General features: G+C 41.8%; 1 protein-coding gene across 2 annotated transcripts in view; it reads right to left on the reverse strand.

Annotated features, from left to right (window-relative positions):
- Window positions 1–16450, reverse strand: part of trmo (tRNA methyltransferase O) — a 34158-nt gene extending 17708 nt beyond the window's left edge. Inside the window, exons 1-2 of one of the 2 annotated variants that reach the window (XM_028805865.2) lie at window positions 16241–16450; window positions 7264–7409 (exon numbers count right to left, since the gene is read on the reverse strand). In XM_028805865.2, coding sequence (XP_028661698.2) covers window positions 7264–7409; window positions 16241–16338 — 244 coding nt within the window. In that variant the 5' untranslated portion in view covers window positions 16339–16450. Of the gene's footprint in view, window positions 1–7263; window positions 7410–16222 lie in introns of both variants that reach the window. The other variant, XM_028805864.2, reaches the window with a different exon arrangement.
- Between the last annotated feature and the right edge of the window lie 2845 nt (window positions 16451–19295).

Consider the following 19295-nt stretch of genomic DNA (forward strand, 5'->3'; position numbering starts at 1 on the left):
CACGTTAAAACTGATTAAGTCAGTTTTTGTGTTGCAATTACTTAGTACGTTTTCTTTAATTTTTCACTTAAGCTGGCACTCAAGTCTTCAATCTGCCTCAAGAATGATTTAAGATATGAAGAGGTAGGGGAAGTGATGGCGAAAGAGATGAGAACGGTGCCCGTACGGATGCGCTGCACGGCTGCCCTGCTGCTGAGAGTTGATTCTACAATAAAATAACCACCCGAAAGCGGACAGTAGAGGTCACATAGTATTTGTACAAAATTTCAGGTCAATAGGTGAAACGGTTTGCGAGCTACAGGTGATTTAAAATCCTGGACAGACAAATGGACAGCCACGATAGCATATTATATAAGAAGATTCTTCTTGTCTATTGCTATCGTAATGACCTACTTTATGATTAGAAAGATTAGCATCAGAGCGGTAAATAATTACTGAAATGTTATAAAATAGTTCGGAAACTTGGTTCCTAAATATAGAGTTAAATCAGGGGTCCTCAATCACAGTCTTGGAGGGCCGCAGTGGCTGCAGGTTTTTGTTCTAACCCCTGTTGTTTAATTAGAAAGCAATTCTTGCCAATAATTTAATTTCATGGCTCGTTAGTGCTTTAATTCTGCTATGTCAGGTCATTCTCATATCCTAGATTTTCTTCCCCTTTCTAAGGATATCATCCAAATGATCTGAAGGCTAAAATGGAGGAGTAATTCTCAGTCCTTCACTTTTTTCTCTTCATTTTCCTTACAAGTGTTTAATTAAACCCAATAGTGCATGATAAATACACACAGAGGTGTAAATGGTAAGAAGCTAAATGGAGAACTGCTGGTCTCTTTTGTCATTTGCATGTTATTGCTAATTAGGAGCCATTAAACACCAAGAATACAGCTGTTTAAGACTAAAATAAGCAATAAGGTTTCAAAATCTTAATGAGCGAGACAACTAAAATGAAGCAGAAGTGTCACTTGAGCAATAAGTGCTTCTTATTAAGCAATTGGGTTGGAGCAAAAACCTGCAGCCACTGCGGCCCTCCAGGATCGTGACTGAGGACCCCTGAGTTAGATAAATGTCGATAAAAGTTAGGTAGGTATAATAAAATATGCATCTATGATATACAGTAATCCCTCCTCAATCGCGGGGGTTGCGTTCCAGAACCCCCCGCGAAAGGTGAAAATCTGCAAAGTAAAAACCATACGTTCATATGGTTATTTTTATATATTTTAAGCCCTTATAAACTCTCCCACACTATTATAAACATTTCCCGCACAATTATACAGCATAAACCCTTTGTATTCTCGTAGATATTAGGTAAGATTTGTTGAAATTATGTATGTAAACACATTGTTTATATACAGTAAAACTTAAAATATTATTTTAAATATATCGAGCGTCTCTAATATCACATATGTTACAGCCATTATGACAGACAGGCCACCAGCAATAAATACGTACAATGCAAGAAAAACTGTGTACAGTAAAATGTGTGTACAGTGACACTAAACTATGTACATGTAATAAGTACTGTATGTAGAAAATTAATTATGTTACTCACCAACAATGACACGACGACTTGGCCGATAACGATGAGTTTAATTTTACTGCACAACAAAGGAGAGTGTTACAGCTCTTCTAAAGGAGCCTCTTCAGGTGATTGTGTAGCACCGCTGTTGTTCTTCTTCCGGCAGTCTTCAATCCAAATCCCTAAAGCAGATTCCATCCGGACTACCGCCTTATTACGTCCACTTACAACTCGTTTTGCACCCTCGTTAAAGGACACTGCAGCCGTAGATCTTATATTCTTTTCCTCTTTTTTAAATAAAAAGAACTGTGGACTCATTGATGCCGTAATGGCGTCCTGCAGCGGTGTAGCTGTTCCCTTCCTTCAACATATCCAAAACTTTTACCTTTTCAGCAATTGTTAGCATCTTCCATTGGCACTTGGGCACGGCCCCTGAAGCAGAAGCACGTTGATGCTGAATGAGCAAGACGAGACTTCCTGGTTAACGCAGCGGAATCAAATTCGGCGCTCCATCGCTGAGCCAATCAGCACACAGGAACTTAACTGCGTGCTCTGATTGGGTAGCTTCTCAGCCATCAGCCAATAGCGTCCCTTGTATGAAATCAACTGGGCAAACCAACTGAGGAAGCATGTACCAGAAGTAAAAAGAAACCATTGTCCTTAGAAACCCGCGAAGCAGTGAAAAATCTGCGTTATATATTTAGATATGCTTACATATAAAATCCGTGATAGAGTGAAGCCGCGAAAGTTGAAGCGCGATACAGCGAGGGATTACTGTATCATTAATTAAAAAAGAACAAATTGATATTAGTGGACTCCTTTCAAAAAAACCTTAGGGGGGCACGATTAAAACTGCTATGAAAACTCAGGTCGCAAATACTTAAAGGCTGAGAAATGCTGTGCTAAAGACACTGTCACTGTACACAACTTTTCTCATTTACAAAATCTCAGTGAGTTAGCTACAGTGTACACATGTGACCGTTAGTTGTGTAGTGTGACATCCCTCGTCACTCAGTCATAACACTGTGTAACTAATCAAGACAACACTGCATGATATAAGCATGTGTGCTATAATAAGTGTGTAAGTTTAATATGTCACTGTCCTCTGTGCAAATATCAATCTGCCTTTTTCTACTCACATGTACAGAACTAGATTTAGCACAGGGGTTCACCATTTAAGAACTGCTAGGCAAAGCATAAGACAAGACTGATAAAGGCAGCTGGGGAAACGTGCACTATTTTTCATCTGTCAGAGTCCGCACGAAATTGTATCTTCTTTGCCTTGTTTGGAATTGTATTATTCACCTAAGTGGGGGCCTGCATGTGAAGAAAGAGTATAAAACCTTGGAATATTGCCCGGCACACCTTTGAAGCTGATGGACGGATGGGAGATAACATCATCCGATCCTGAAAATGCCTTCCACTGCACCGATGAGATCGACAGACTCTACACATCGGGCCCTCCACTCCCGGACTGGGTTTTGTCATTGGCTTCCTTCCTTCATAATCCGTCATTAAAGTTATTTCTCCTATGCAATTTCTTACCACCGTATCATTAAGGGAGGAGTATCACCTTTTTATATTATATCTATATAGATTTGGGTTATGTAACACGCCGCAATTACAAAAGAACTCATTCCAACAAGGGAGCTAACGCCCCCTGCTGGATACAGATGCCCTGTGTGTTTGAGACCTGACAGCTAATGAGCTCTCAGCCAGAAGTACACTGCAGAGTTGAAATAAGCTCAACCAAATCCTTAAGGAAAAGAAGAACAGAAAAAAGCAATGACAACCTCAAGAAATTAAGCAAAATATGTGTTCTTGAGCATGCAAACTGTGGAGAGGCTCAAAAAAATTAGAAACATCTATTGGACTTCTCATCTTTGTCATAACACAACAGAGTGGAGGAAAATTTAAAAAAAAAATGGCTATCTATATGTGTCAGCCTTTGGAGTTGTACAATTCCTAGTTGCCTGTAATTCCAACACAGAGGTGCAGTGGTAGCGCTGCTGCCTCGCAGTAAGGAGACCTGGATTCACTTCCCGGGTCCTCCCTGCGTGGAGTTTGCATGTTGTGTGTGTGTGTGTGTGCCCTGCGGTGGGCTGGCACCCTGCCTGGTATTTATTCCTGCCTTGCGCCCTGTGTTGGCTGGGATCCCCCGTGACCCTGTGTTAGGATATAACAGGTTGGCCGATGACTGACTGACTGTAATTCCAAATCATGTAAACTGACATCCTTCAAGGAACAAGTCCCTGCGACTGTAGTCGTTATATGTGACAAGCTCACCGACTCAAAGTCATGTAGTGTAACGCCAGGCTAAGACGGGCAGACCAGATCACCCCACCCTAAAGTCACGTTCACACTTCTGCATGGGTATGACTGATATTTTCAAACAGCTCCTTCTGTGCTATAGGGTATGAGTCACCTGCACTTGGATACTGGAGTTCCTGTCTGATTGCTCCCAGAGGGTCAGGCTGGGTCCCCACACCTCCATTTCTCTCAGCCTCAACACTGGGACGCCACAGGGTTGTGTGCTCAGCCCGCTCCTCTACACCTTCTACACATATGACCGTGTCCCCAACTCACCATAGCAACAAGATCACAAAGTTTGGGCAAGGAGGGTGAGTTGGCATACAGGGACGAGGTGGAGCGGCTGTCAGAGTGGTGCCGAGTCAATAACCTGTTCCTCAACACCACAAAAACGAAGGAGCTTGTTTACTGACTTTAGATAAAAGAAAACTGCCATCCAGCCACTCATCTTTGGCGGGGTCTGTATGGAGAGGGTCCTGGTGTTCAGGTTTCTGGGCATTGAGCTGGCGGATGACTTGGCCTGGACCGCCAACACCAAGGAGCTTCTGAAGAAGGTGCAGCAGAGACGGTATATTCTGAGAATCTACAGAAAGAACCATCTCCCCAAAAATCTGCTCCTGTGTCTCCAAACCTAAACCCTATTGAGCATCCGTGGGCCATCCTCAAACAGAGCACAAGGTCTCTAACGTCCACCAGCTCCGTGATGGCATCATGGAGGAGTGGAAGAGGATTCCAGTGGCAACCTGTGAAGCTCTAGTGAACTCCATGCCCAAGAGAGTTAAGGCAGTGCTGGAAAATAATGGTCGCCACACAAAATATTGACATTTTGGGCACAATTTGGACATTTTTCACTTAGGGGTGTACCAAATTTTGTTGCCAGCGGTTTAGACATTAATGGCTGTGTGTTAAGTTATTTTGAGGGGACAGCAAATTTACACTGTGATACAAGCTGTACACGGACTACTTTACATTGTATCTAAGTGTCATATCTTCAGTGTTGTCCCATGAAAAGATATCATAAAATATTTACAATATTGTGGGCCCAAAAGTGCTGCCAGAACTAGGTCAATGAGCACATGGAGCACATCCGGCTGCCTTATAAAAGGAGCTAGGAGCCAGAGTCGGGTGGGAGAAGACGAAGCTTGCTAGGAGGAGTGGAGGAAAAGAGAGAAATAAGAGAAGTGTGCCTTGTTTACTGTGACTGTGCTTGTGACTGAGCTGGAAAAGAAAAAAAAATAAATAAAAGCGTGTGTTTGAACTTGTGCCCCACGTCTGTCTGTGTCGGGTGGGTGTGCCACACTAGGCACTATCATAGGATGCCACCTTTGCCACAAGTCAGCATGTGAAATTTGTGCTCTGCTAGATCTGCCCCAGTCAATTGTAACTGCTATCATTATGAAGCGGAAGTGTAAAGGACTACCAGCAGTTCAGCCACGAAGTGGTAGAAAACATAAATCCACAGAGAAGGGCTCACAAGTGCTGAAGCACATAGCATATAAAAATGTCTTATCCTCTGTGGCATCACGTACAACAGGGATACAAACTGCACCTAGAAGGAACATCAGCATAAGAACTGTGCAGTGGGATCTTCATGAAAAGCAGTCGCACACAAGCCAATGACCACTATGCACAATGCCAAGCATTGGTTAGAAAGGTGTTAAGCATGCGGCTTACAATGCGGCTCTAGAGCAGTGGAGAAGATGACTTACACTTCACTATCTGACGGTCTGGTGGATGAATCAGAGGTTGGCGGATGCCAGGAGTACGATACATTCTGGGCTGCATAGTGCATACTTCTAAAGTTTGGTGGACTAGACATAATAGTCCGGGGGGATTTTTAAGGGTATGGGCTAGGCCCTTTGGTCCTAGTGAAGAGCAATGCTAATGCTACAGAAGACAAACACATTTTAGACAACTGTGAACTTCAGCTCAACAGTTTAGTGAAGGTTCTTTTCTGTTCCAGCATGACTGTGACCCCGTGCACAAAGCCATGTCCATGAAGACATGGAAGAACTTGAACGGTCTGCACAGAACACACTGTCTGATCTCAGCCCTACTGGACACCTTTGGGATGAACTAAAATGCCTACTGTGAGCCTGGTCTTCTCGTCCAACATCAGTCCCTGGCCACAGAAATGCTCTTTTGGCTAAATGGGCACAGGTTAACACAGACACTCTCCAAAATATTGTGGAAAGACAAGTCAAGGATTTTATTGCCTCAAAGACAAGGGCACTCCATATTAATGCCCATTGGTTTGGAATGGGATGTCCAGCAAGTGCATATGGGTGTGATCGTTAGGTATCAACACACTTTAGGCCAGATGCTGAATAAGGTCAAATTCATGTGCACTCCACTAATCTAATTCTCCACTAATGAATATCCCCCAATATCATGCATGCCCCCAAAACTTCCTCACAATTGCAATGAACTGTCTAACTGAACTATGAATGTGACATGCTACATGATAGTTATAATTTGTTACTAACCCTCACCTATTCTGTTTCTCTTCTCGGTACTCAAATGTGGCACTTGGTGCCACGGCCCACCTGCCAAGTTGTTTTGCCTGCCTAAGGGAAAGTCATCTCTGATGGAGGATCACAGGAATCATGGGAAGGAGGGGTCCTTTCATCGGACTGGATGGCCCAATGCTGTTTCAGCTGTGGAATGGCCAAATGGGGGAGGCAGCTTGATGGCCGAGGTCTCCAGGACTCTAAACAAATCCAAATCATATTATGGGATATCATCTACTGTTAAATTCTGGTACGTACTTGTAAAATTTTTATTTTTATACTGTATTGAGGATTTGTTCTGTTCTGTGTATTGTATTGAATTGACCCCCTTCTTTTTGACACCCACTGCACGCCCAACCTACCTGGAAAGGGGTCTCTCTTTGAACTGCCTTTCCCAAGGTTTCTTCCATTTTTTCCCTACTAGGTTTTTTTGGGAGTTTTTCCCTTGTCTTCTTAGAGAGTCAAGGCTGGGGGGCTGTCAAAAGGCAGGGCCTGTTAAAGCCCATTATGGCACTTCTTGTGTTATTTTGGGCTCTACAAAAATAAATTGTATTGTATGCTGGCTTTGTTCTTTTAGACCTTAAGTGCTGCCAGTCCATCACGGGTTCAAGTCGGTTCTTATGCTTAGCCTTTGACTGTAGGCCAGAGTGGCTTGTCTGCTCGACAAAAAATGATAACCAGCTATTTAAATCCTTGTCATTTTTCTGGGATACTCAAATGTATGGTTACCAAAGTCATTATTGTTAATGAAAGCTATTAAAATGACAAAAAAAAGGCAATTCATTAAAGGAAATAAAAAAATTAAAAGGCGAGTGAAAAACAAAACCTAAACAGGAATTTAAAAGGCATACTTGAAACCTAACTAAATCCTCAGGCAAATGTAAGTTAAGATCTCGTTTAAATGACAGAATGATAAAAACAAAGAAATACCTTTTTCTAAAGAAAAAGCTGTTGAGCTTTCCACCAGTGGACTCTGTGAATGTTGTGGAAGCTCATTGTCAGAAATGTTCCCCAAGAGATTCTGCAAGGCATGGACACTTTTCTTATGTGCTCTTACAGCACTGTCCATATGCTTCCTATGGAAAAATAAAAAAGAAATAATGTTACTTTTTACGAAGAACCCATCTCGCCGCAATATACATTACGACAACCTGATGGCATAAGTGGGCTAAGTGACCATATAAAGTCCTTCAGGAATCGGGGTGCCCAAAATGGGCAGTTTTGGATATGCAGATTAGGGAATCCATTCCCGGACGGGTTTATCCCGGGGATGACACAGTGCACGGGCATCTCACATGTGAACAGTTTTAGAACGACCAACAGTTATTTTTAATAAAATTACTGCAATATGTTGACACCAATAAAAGACTAACCTTAACAACAAGCAGTTCATGCTGTCATACAAGTACATGTATCTTTATTTGCAGTAATAAGAGCGTAGAAAGCACAACGTGTCCAGCGTGCGGTCATCCAGGCAGAGCACACCTTTGTGCAGAGTACGCCAGCCACTGAGAAAGCACACTCTGCCTTCACTGAAGTAGGCGGCACAGTCATCAGACACTGATACACTTGTTCTAAACAACGCCCGCGCTTGCCGTTGCTCTGAAACACCGCCATTTCAGCTTTTACTGATGTATCCAGTTTCTTGTCCTCATTCTGTGATGGCAAGTTTCTTGGCACAGATAAATGCGGATGCAACAGACTGACTGACGCATTGCAATTTCAAGTTGCTGTTCAAAGCTGTCAACAGCACAGACGTCAATGAACTCTGCCCCGTCCCAGCATTCGTGAGCTGCAGAGTGCAGACACCTCCCAGTCCACTGTGCTCAGTCTTAGTGGGAGCCGGGAGACTGACTGCTGCTGGTCTGCTGTTGAATGAATTCATGAGCAACACACTACACCGTGGGCCAAAAAACCGTGCCACTTAATTATTTTCAACTATAACTATAACTATTTCTTGATCGATTTTTACATGCTATATATGCGAGCTTGGCTGTTCCTGTTTTCCCGGGAATTACAGCAGTTTCATTCCTGGGAATGCGGGAATGAAAAATGTCTGGGAGCCCGGGAATGGATTCCCTAATGCAGATGGTACCCCTAACCCCCACAGAATGCCACAGCAAATTGTGTTTGACAGTTGTATGTTATGACACATTTATATTTATATTTTTTTTTTTTGGATAGTGAACATAACACACTCACATTTTGATGGGATATAATTACCTTAATTATAAAAGAAGTCAAATTAAATAAAAACACAATATATACAATACTTACCCCTTTGGTGCTTAAACATTTTACACTAGGCTGCTACCCTTTAAAGGCACAAGACTTTTTTGGTATGTTGTGACCAGTTTTTCCCATTTTGCAGGCTTAATTTTTTTGTCCTTTGACTACTGCAGGTTGCATATTGAGTGATGGCATGCATGAGAAAGGCTCTATATAAATGAAATGTATTATTATTATTATGGCGTACAGCAGTGTTGTGTGATGGGGGACCCAAAAATAACGAGAATTTTTTTCTGGAAGCTAGAGGGGCGTTAGTTCCGACGTTTGCTGATAGGTGCGTGTACTAGACTGCCCTCTGCATCACTTGGCCAAGTGGCGTCCTTAAAGCACTCAAGCGCTTGTGTGAGGAAACGACCCAAATTGTGGTGATCAGGTGAGTGGCACGACAACACAGCATCGAGTGTGAGGTAGTTTCTCATGAAAAACGGGATGACAACGGTCCCCTAAGACCTTGCGCCCTGTTATTTTTTTCTTATTTCCAAGAATGAAGAGGGACCTTAAAGGAAAGCATTTTCAGTATGTAGATGAGGTCAAGAAGCAAACAACAGAGGCTCTGAAGGCTACCATTTTGCAAGAGTTTCAGAACAGTTTTGAACAACAGCAAAGCAGCGGGACAAGGGTATTATGTCTCAGGGAGAGTATTTTCAGGGTGATTACAATTTTGGAAATGTTCTGAGAAATATACAATTAAAAAAAAAATTTTGGGGTTTCTCCTCGCATTCCTGCTGTAGATTTTTTCGATGGGACTGAACTCGGAACTTGGGCCACTCAAAGAGTTTCACCTTCTTTTGAGGCTACAGAATGGTATCTCTGGCTTTGTGTTAAGCCGATGTCACGGGTCGCATCAGATTTGCCAACCGAAACCGCTAATCTTATTGGTGCAAGCATGTCAAATTACAAAACTGAAAATTGCTCGGTATCTCTATTTTAACGACTGGGTTAAGACTTTCCAGCACAGCTGTTCTTGCCCCTGTTTCTAACTGCCTGATGAAGCAGAAACTGTACAAACGTATAGCTGCAGTGAGTTCAGCAGCAATCTGTGACTTTTTTTTTCTTCCCTGCGGTAAAGGCGCTTTATTGGCGCCGACCCTACACAGACCGACACCAGAGGCACAGGTAAAATAAACAAACTATTTATTTTTTCTTTAGCCGTGGGGCACGTCTTCCCCGTGTCCCACAGGCCCTACACAGTCCCCAAAACACACAAAGCAAAACCACCCCAAATCACACTCTTTGTCTTCCTCCACTACTCCTCCCAGGCAGCTTCCTCCTCCTCCAGACTCTGGTGCCCCGAGTTGTGGCTGCAGGCTCCTCTTATTGCCCACCCGGAAGTGCTGCATGTGCTCGTTGACCTACTTCCGGCTGCACTCCCGCCCAGATGGGCTCGTTAAGCCGTGCAGCTCCCCCGGTTGAGGCCACGGAGCCCAACCAGGTTGAGCTTCGGTGTTCCACAAAAGTGGCCCCGACGCAACCCAGGGGGAATGCCAACAAAGGTTCCAAGGGACGTAGCGTGGCTCCCATGGCTGCTCCCCCGGATCTAGTGACAAAGGGACATCCAGGCCGGGCATGGGTCCCGGCCATCCGCCAAATCCCATTTTGTCATGGTACTTCAATCCAGAAGCATCAGACAGACAAGTATCTCTTTGGTTTGTGGGGTCCAAAGTCCCCATACTGCCTGACGAAGACAGTGCTGTATTGCCGATGTGTGAAAAGAAAACAGCTGTGGTGATTTCAGCTGCAATCATGGCCCTTTATTTGATTTCAATTTTGTTTTAGTACTACAGCTCACTTCGCTCGCCAACCCCTTTCCCCTCCCCGTCAGCGCCGTTGTGAAATGAAGGAGACGCGGCCGCTCATCCGAAACCCCCTCTTAAACGGTGATACAATGGTAAACAAATAGCAGTTTTTTTTTTTACCTCCTCTATGCTTAATCAGCTGCTGGCTTGCTGCATGATCTGCATCTTGTGCGGTGCTTCAAACATTTAAAAGCCTGTACAGCAGCTGTCCTTTTTTTTGTCTCACTGCATCGTCTCTCTTCTCCCCCAGACATCCTCAAACTCTGATCTCTTTTCGCTTTTCCGTTATTTCACCAAGTAATATCTTCCATTTGTTTGCGCTAATGTGATCTTTTCTCTCATTTTTTTGAGATGCTCGAATTTCCCTACTCCCATTATCTCTAACCTGCTCTGCATGTGTATCACGGGACTTACTTCCAAAGGTGGGAAGTATGATGTGACTTGACCGTATCACGGGACATGAAAGTGTCTCTCTGTCTCCCTTCCAAAGATCACGTCTCGTCGCAGGAAAAAAGTCTTGTCCCAAGTTTTTTTTTTTTTTTATAATAGAGAGATATAAAAAACCCAACATTATCAGAAATACAAGCCTCTCCTCTTTTTGCGAGGTTCAAAACACGCATGTTCCTTATTCCTCGTTTCTACTTACTACATGTTGTTGGACTTAAGTGCAGCGTTTGACACCATCGACCATTCTATTTTACTGCACAGGCTAGAAAATGATGTTGGGCTTACAGGCACCGTTCTCACTTGGTTTAGTTCTTGCTTATCAAATCGATTCCAATATGTACAGAAATGTGCTGACAGTACTCCATCATTATACACAGAAGTTCAATATGGTGTCCCGCAGGGCTCAGTACTGGGACCTTTACTGTTTTCACTGTACATGCTTCCACTGGGATCTCTTATTAGGAAACATAATGTTAATTTTCACTCGTATGCAGATGACACCCAGTTATACCTTTCATTTAAATCAAATGAAGTTTCTCCAATGTTGTCTTTAATTAGTTGTGTTAGTGAATTAAAGGAGTGGATGAATGAGAACTACTTGTCTTTAAACACAGATAAAACAGAGATGTTAATTGTTGGAGGGAATGATGCTGATCACAACAATATTTTGTCATCATTTAACTCAGTGGGAATCCCAGTCAATTTTACTGAATCAGCCCACAATCTAGGAGTTATCTTTGACTCTAGCATGTCATTTAAAGCGCATATTACAAAGTTGTCCAAAACATGTTTCTTCCATCTTAAAAATGTTAGGAAATTAAGGCGCTTTTTAAATAAACAGGATTCTGAGAAACTAATTTATGCATTTATCTCTAGTAGGCTTGACTACTGCAATGCGGTGTTCACTGGATGTTCAAACTGTTCTTTATACAGCCTCCAGTTAATCCAAAATGCGGCTGCAAGAATTATTACAAGAACAAGAAAATACGAACACATAACTCCAGTTCTTAAATCCTTACACTGGCTCCCGGTTAAGTTTAGGGCAGATTTCAAAATCGTTCTTTTAACATATAAAGCATTAAATGGCCATGGTCCGGCTTACTTGTTAGAACTTATCATGACTTACAAACCTGAGCGCACATTAAGATCTCAAGATGCCGGTCTGCTTATGATTCCAAGGATTAATAAAATAACAGTGGGAGGTCGAGCTTTTAGCTACAGGGCCCCTAAACTGTAGAATGGTCTGCCTGCTACTATAAGAGATGCCTCAGCTTTTATATCCCGGCTGAAGACTCACTACTTCAGTTTAGTACACCCTGACTAGAGCTGCTGATTAACTGTACAGACTGCATCTCTGTTGTTAGTCATTAGCACTTAAACATAAGTAACATGACAGTTATAATTGTATAATAACCCTCACTTATTCTGTTTTTTTTCTCGGTACTCAAATGTGGCACTTGGTGCCATGGCCCACCTGCCAAGTTGTTTTGCATGCCTAAGGAAAAGTCATCCCAGATGGAGGATCGCAGGAATCGTGGGAAAGAGGGGTCCTTTCATCGGATTGGCTGGCCTGGTGCTGTTTCAGCCGTGGAATGGCCAAATGGGGGAGGCAGCTTGAAAGATGAGGTCTCCAGGACTCTACACAAATCCAAATCTTATTATGGAATATATCATCTACTGTTAAATTCTGCTCTGTACTTCTAAAATTTATAATTTTTTATTTCTTACTATATTGAGGAATTGTTCTGTTCTGTGTACTGCACTGTATTGTATTGACCTCCTTCTTTTGACACCCACTGCACGCCCAGCCTACCTGGAAAGGGGTCTCTCTTTGAACTGCCTTTCCCAAGGTTTCTTCCGTTTTTTCCCTACAAGGTTTTTTTGGGGAGTTTTTCCTTGTCTTCTTACAGAGTCAAGGCTGGGGGGCTGTCAAGAGGCAGGGCCTGTTAAAGCCCATTGCGGCACTTCCTGTGTGATTTTGGGCTATGCAAAAATAAACTGTATTGTATTGTATTGTACATATTGAAACTCCGGATAAGCATTCATTGTTCGGCAGCTCTCCTGCCAAACCTGCATAGACAGCCCACCCTCTCCGAGAAAATCAAACCCGTTTTGAGGCGACCTTCTGCTGTTATACACCTAAAATCTGGAATAGCTAACCGACAGAAATTCACACGGCTAATACGGTAGAACATTTTAAAAACCCATTATTTTAACATGGCTTTCTCATAGCTTCATTTTAGTGTAACCCTGATATTCTGTATATACATTTAATTAACTTTTTCTTTTTTTTCCCCATGGCTCCACAATCCCTACTAACCCCTATTTTCTCTGCTTTCGTTTTCCAGGTTTTCGTGGTGGTGATCTGCGCCACCACCACCTGATCAGGGAGCCATGCAGTCCCTACATTGACGGATTGGAAGCCAGAGGTCAACATGACCATCATTGTCTATTTCAGCATTTCTCAACCTTTAAGTATTTGCGACCCAAATTTTCATAACAGTTTTAATTGCACCCCCCCCCCCACCACCACCCTAACATTTTTTTGAAAGGAGCCCACTAATACCAATTTGTTCTTTTTTAATTAATGATATATCATAGATGCATATTTTATTATACCTACTTAACTTTTATTGACATTTATCTAACTCTAGATTTATTTTTCTAGTATCAGAATGTAGTTTAAGTTAATTTGTTTTGGTTTCAACAGATGTATTTTTCATATTTTTGATTCTTGTTTTCTTTTTTTCACATCTTCGCACCCCCCTAGGGGGTCCCGCCCCACAGGTTGAGAACCACTGGTCTGTTTCTTGCACATGAAGCCTGAAAACCACGAACACTGACTGAGATCATTGATGTTAGGTAGAATGCCTAGAGGCGGCTGCCAGGTGGTCTCGTGGCCTCAGAACCCCTGCAGATTTTGTTTTTTTTTTTTTCCTTCAGCCCTCGAGTTTTTTTTTTGTTTTGTTTTTTCTGTCCTCCTGGCCATCCACACAAACAAAGAAATCAAAACAAATAAGTTCCTAAAATAAGTTATGTATAATAAAGTGGAATGACACAGGGAATAAGTATTGAACATGTGAAGGAAAGGAGGTGCAAAAAAGGCCTGGAAAGCCAAGAAAGCATCTGAGCTCTCTGAAGACCTTTGCAACCTTATTGTTGCAAAACACACTAATGGCATCGGTGACAGACATATTTCTAAACTTCTGAATGTTCCAGTGAGCACTGTTGGGGTCATAATAATTGTCTTCAACAAAAACGATTAGTAGTTGTGCATGCCACATCAGTCAAACCCCTTAATTGGATACGAGGGGTCAAAAAGTTACTTCTTTTCACAAACGTTTGAAAAAAAAAAATGGAAATTAGCAATCTTGGCATGTAGAGTGTCATTTTATGCTATTATGAAGTTGCTGGTCACAAATATAATATTTTTGATATTTGATTCTATACAGGTTGCCCTAGCACTCTAAAAGCCACTCCCAGAAGGTTAAAAATGACACATTTCAAACATAAGCAGTGGAGGTATTGGTTTGGACTATTTCAAGGTCAGTGATCAAGAGTATGACATTACTAGCCATGTGCGCCCAACTACGTTGTGTTAAAGTTGTCTGTGAAGGGCTCCCTGTTTAAACGTGGCTGCCAGTCCTGAAATGGGCCCTTCGTCGCACAGCATTATGATTTTTTATAAGGGAAACAAAATTACAAAACAAAACCCTTGGACATTGATTCGATAAGAACGGCCTACTCGGAATCACTGTCCGAATAGTAATTATGTGGTGGTGTAGGAGCATTTCTGCTTCTCTCCGTTAACAGTCCGTCTCGTTTTCACGATGCTGTCGTTTCCTCTCATGATCTCTTCTCAACCTTTCTCCAATCTCGCAGGTTGCTTTGTGGCAATACAAAGAGTAAGGCAATATACACGGAGCAATGGTTATAAAAGGGGGACACATAGGTATCCAGGCTCTTTAAAGCATAAACAGGGATCACTTTACTGACATGTGAGCAAGCCACGGTACAACTGTGAGACGCACAGCACTCGCCGGCTACAACGTAACAATAATAATTTCCGGAACGTGCTGTTACGTTGTCATTCATTTTACCCACTGTCTTTCTTTCATTCATATGTTACGTAGGCACGTACCTTTTTATCTTCGGCAATCTCATTCTCTAACCAGGCCTCAGGAGCTAACCAGCGTAACACTGTCCACCACCCCTTTCGTTATTCCGGCACATTGTTGACATCTGTGAGTAACAACAACGTACTAAACTGGAAGGTGGTCTACACATGCGTGGAATTCACGGACAAACAAAGATCAAGATCCAAATGAAGATTATATATAAAGATTAGTTAATTTAAAGCACAACAATTTGTTTAGTTTGAATGTCTGTGTTTTGAAGTGTGACTGGAGTACTACAGTCTTCAGTAGTATAAGGCTGGAGGAGATTCTTAAAGTAATGCCTATGTTTTAGCTGTCTCTCTACTGCCATCTAGTGCTTCTTCTTCTAATTCATTCGCGGACAAACAAAGATCAAGATCCAAATGAAGATTATACAGTATATAGAGATCTTTGATCCTTTACTAGGGATCTAACTCACTATGGACCTCAGTCAGAGCATGAAAAACGACAAATTTCTGTTACAATTCAGAATATTTCGTGTTAAAACATTTAAATTGAAGCACATATGTTAACTTTAAATATATGACACAACTGTCCTCGCTTATTATGTACTTCTCCCCTCACGCAGTAAATCATTACATTTCTTATAAACATGTCGAATCGGAGCAGTTTACGCTAATTCAGAGTTTTTATTTACTTACTGAGCTTCTGTAAAAGGTTACATTTAAATAAAGCGCTATCGATCTATTTAATCATGAGAATGGGAACCTGTTGCATGTTGATTAGCACATGCAGGTAAGAACTTCACTGTACTCTGTACATCTGACTATGAATGACCCTACTAATCTGTAACGATGTTATAACATAATAATGACAACATCACGGTTAGCTTTCGAAATAATCTATAGAAGTAAACAATGGGGTTACTAAAAGGACTAATTTTAGAAACCATCTCCGAGTTCGGCGTGGGTTCCTGTGCCAATATACAGTAGCAATGGAGAATATGAAGAAATATCCTGTTACCTTCTGGCAGGCAACCTACAGCTACTGCCAATGCTTACCCCTTCATCCTAATGGGCTTGTGAAACGCAGCTCTTCAGCATTAAGCACTTATTTTCATGTCCACTTGGAATTTCAAACCGATTATTGTATTGAGAAAGTATTTTACCACAGACTCTTAAAGCTTCAGACAGCAACGCACACACGCGCACATACAGTACACAGCACATTACTAGTTACCGCCGGTAATTTACAGACCTTAAGTTTTGAATCTCTTGTCTCATGACGGTTATCTGATGCTGAAATCGCCGAGTACTGTCGCGTGCTTCATCGCTTCTGTCACGCTCCACTTCCATGTCCCCAAATCTACAGCTCTCTGCCAAAAAAACACTTGCCTTCCAAATGTTGGCCAAGCAACTACCTACCCGCAGCCGAAAGCTTGTGAAAGACAGGCAGACAGGGAGACGTGTCAATCATTCTAGATAGCCAATCCCCTGCTAGTTATGCTTGGTACTTTTTTTTGGGTATAGCCAATCATTTGCAGAGAGTGTATCCGCGTGGGCGAAGGAGAAAAACAGCTGTGTGTTAATCCCGCCCTTTTATCAAAGAGCCTGTCCCAAAAGCGCACGCGCAGGTCCCGTGGGCGCGGCCAAAGCGCACGCGTTTAGGAAGTGGCGTTTGCATGCTGACGTAACCCCACAACTAATACGATTGCTCATCAGTTGTGATGTCTCTTGGCATGACATTTACTGTAGAAAGGTGCTATATAAAAGAAGGTGTGATTCTTTCTTATCCTAGTAATGCTAAAATTGTTCAGATATAGTCTAAATAGACAAGTTATTGTTTGCAGTTGTAAAGTTTCTTTTAATAATACTAACTGTATAAAGGCACAATGTAGGTGTATAGGATTATAGCGTCATTATTGTCTCGTGTACAGAGCACTGATGTTCTATGTGCTTTCTTTCATGTAATGTATAAAAGCAGGCATGTTTGTTATCACAATGATCTTAACAATGAAAAAGAAGCATCAAACTATAGTTCTGCAGTTGTTTACACTGTAAAAGGTGCTTAATTAAAGTAATAACGGCTGGGTTTGTTAATCTATCAGTCCTGTAATTGGGGGGAAAAAAGTCCACATTGTAGCTTTATATTTGTAAAGAGCCTTGGGCTAAGTTTCACGCTACACTAAAAAAATAATAATCCAGGGAACGTGTAGACAACTTAAATAAATGCATGGTTGCAAGGTTATAATTTAGATTTAATAATTTTATTCTGAATTGCATACTTTATTTAATAAGTTGTGCTGCCAGAATAATAGTAATAATTATTGTAGCTCTATTTAATTTATTTACACTATAGCAGTATAACTTTTTTGTTCAGAGATCCCCAAAAGTTTTACTTTTAGAGGGCCTACAGCAGGGGTCCCCAACTGCTGTCCTGGAGGGCCCCAATAGATAGATAGATAGATAGATGATACTTTATTAATCCCAAGGGGAAATTCACATACTCCAGCAGCAGCATACTGATAAAAAACAATATTAAATTAAAGAGTGATAAACATGCAGGTATAACAGACAGTAACTTTGTATAATGTTAATGTTTACCCCCCCGGGTGGAATTGAAGAGTCACATAGTGTGGTGGAAGAACGATCTCCTCAGTCTGTCAGTGGAGCAGGACGGTGACAGCAGTCTGTCGCTGAAGCTGCTCCTCTGTCTGGAGATGATCCTGTTCAGTGGATGCGGTGGATTTTCCATGATTGACAGGAGTCTGCTCAGCGCCCGTCACTCTGCCACGGAATTCAAACTGTCCAGCTCCGTTCCTACAATACAGTCTGCCTTCCTTACCAGTTTGTCCAGACATGAGGCGTCCCTCTTCTTTATACTGCCTCCCCAGCACACCACCACGTAGACGAGGGTGCTCGCCACAACCGTCTGATAGAAATGCCTGCAGGTTTTCATTCTAACTGTTTTCTTAAATAGTGACCTGTTTTTTCTGCTGATTAACTTCTTTTGAATTCATTTTATTTGACTTGCTCTTGAAGATTCAGACCCCTTAATTGTTTCTTTTTCCTTAATTAGCAGCCAAACAATAATGTGATACAGAATGAACTAAAACATGACCAAGAAATTGTGACCATCATACCATATCTGAAAATAAATGTAGGTGAAGGTCTCAGGAATGCTGATCTGCTCAGATCCCCAAAACATTTTAACAGTACAGAGAAAATCAATAGTTTCGGAAATGCCTGCTATTGTACAACGAGAGCAGCAACAAGCCATCTCTCTATTATAATAAAAAACTCCTGGGACGAGATGAGACTTTTTCAGAGAGACACTTTCAAGTCCCGCGAGATGAGACTTTATGCAAAGAGATTTAAACATGCCCAAGACCGGAGATAAAAGACAAAGAGTAGATGACAAAGTAAAACATTGTAAAGAATTCAAAAACATTACCACGATACACATGCAGAGCAGGTTAGAGATAAAGAAAATACTAAAATTCAAAAGTCTCAAAAAACAGATAGTAAAGATCGCATCAGCGCAAACAAATGGAAATTCATACTCTGTGAAATAATGGAACAGCAAAAAGAGATTGAATATATTGTTCGGATTTAAACTTTAAGTCGGAGACTTGTAGATCGTCTAATTCGTGTTGCCATCAGGGAAAAGTAGTGTTTCTTCCCAATGAAGAGGCGTATCTGCGAGAATTAAAAGACTGGTTGTTTGGTGAAAGTGAAATCCACATACAGTACGCGAGCGACAGAGACATGAAGTGGCTGGCGCATAGCGCAGGCTGGTTCTATTCAATAAGGGCGCGCACAAAAAGGCGAGCTTCAAAAGGGCGACCTCAATTGGGCGCGGCGAATAAAGGCAAACGCAACAAAATTATTACAGAAAATGTATTAGATAAAGGCAATGATTGAACGTATAAAAAGGCGAAAGGAAGAATATTAAAACATTCGCTCAATTGAGGTCGCCCTTTTGAAGCTCGCCTTTATTTACGCGTGCCTTTATTGAAGGATACTGCGCAGGCCTGGGGGTTTGCGAGCAAAGCCCCCTACTGGAATTAAAGAACGGGTTTAATGAACGACAAGAATCAGCGCCTAATGAAGCAACTGCTTGACGTGAAATTGGTTGGAGTTTGAGGCCCTGACTTAGGTGGTCTGTTTGGGTGCCGTTTAAGGAAAGAAATGAAGAAATTCAGGGGAATAAATCTTAAAATAAAACAAGTCAATTAAAATGAAATGAAAAGAAGTTAATTAGCAGCAAAAACAGGTGACTAATTAAGAAAAGGGTTAGAATGAAAACCTGC

Source organism: Erpetoichthys calabaricus, chromosome 7 (assembly GCF_900747795.2).
Source record: "Erpetoichthys calabaricus chromosome 7, fErpCal1.3, whole genome shotgun sequence".
Lineage (NCBI taxonomy): Eukaryota > Metazoa > Chordata > Cladistia > Polypteriformes > Polypteridae > Erpetoichthys > Erpetoichthys calabaricus.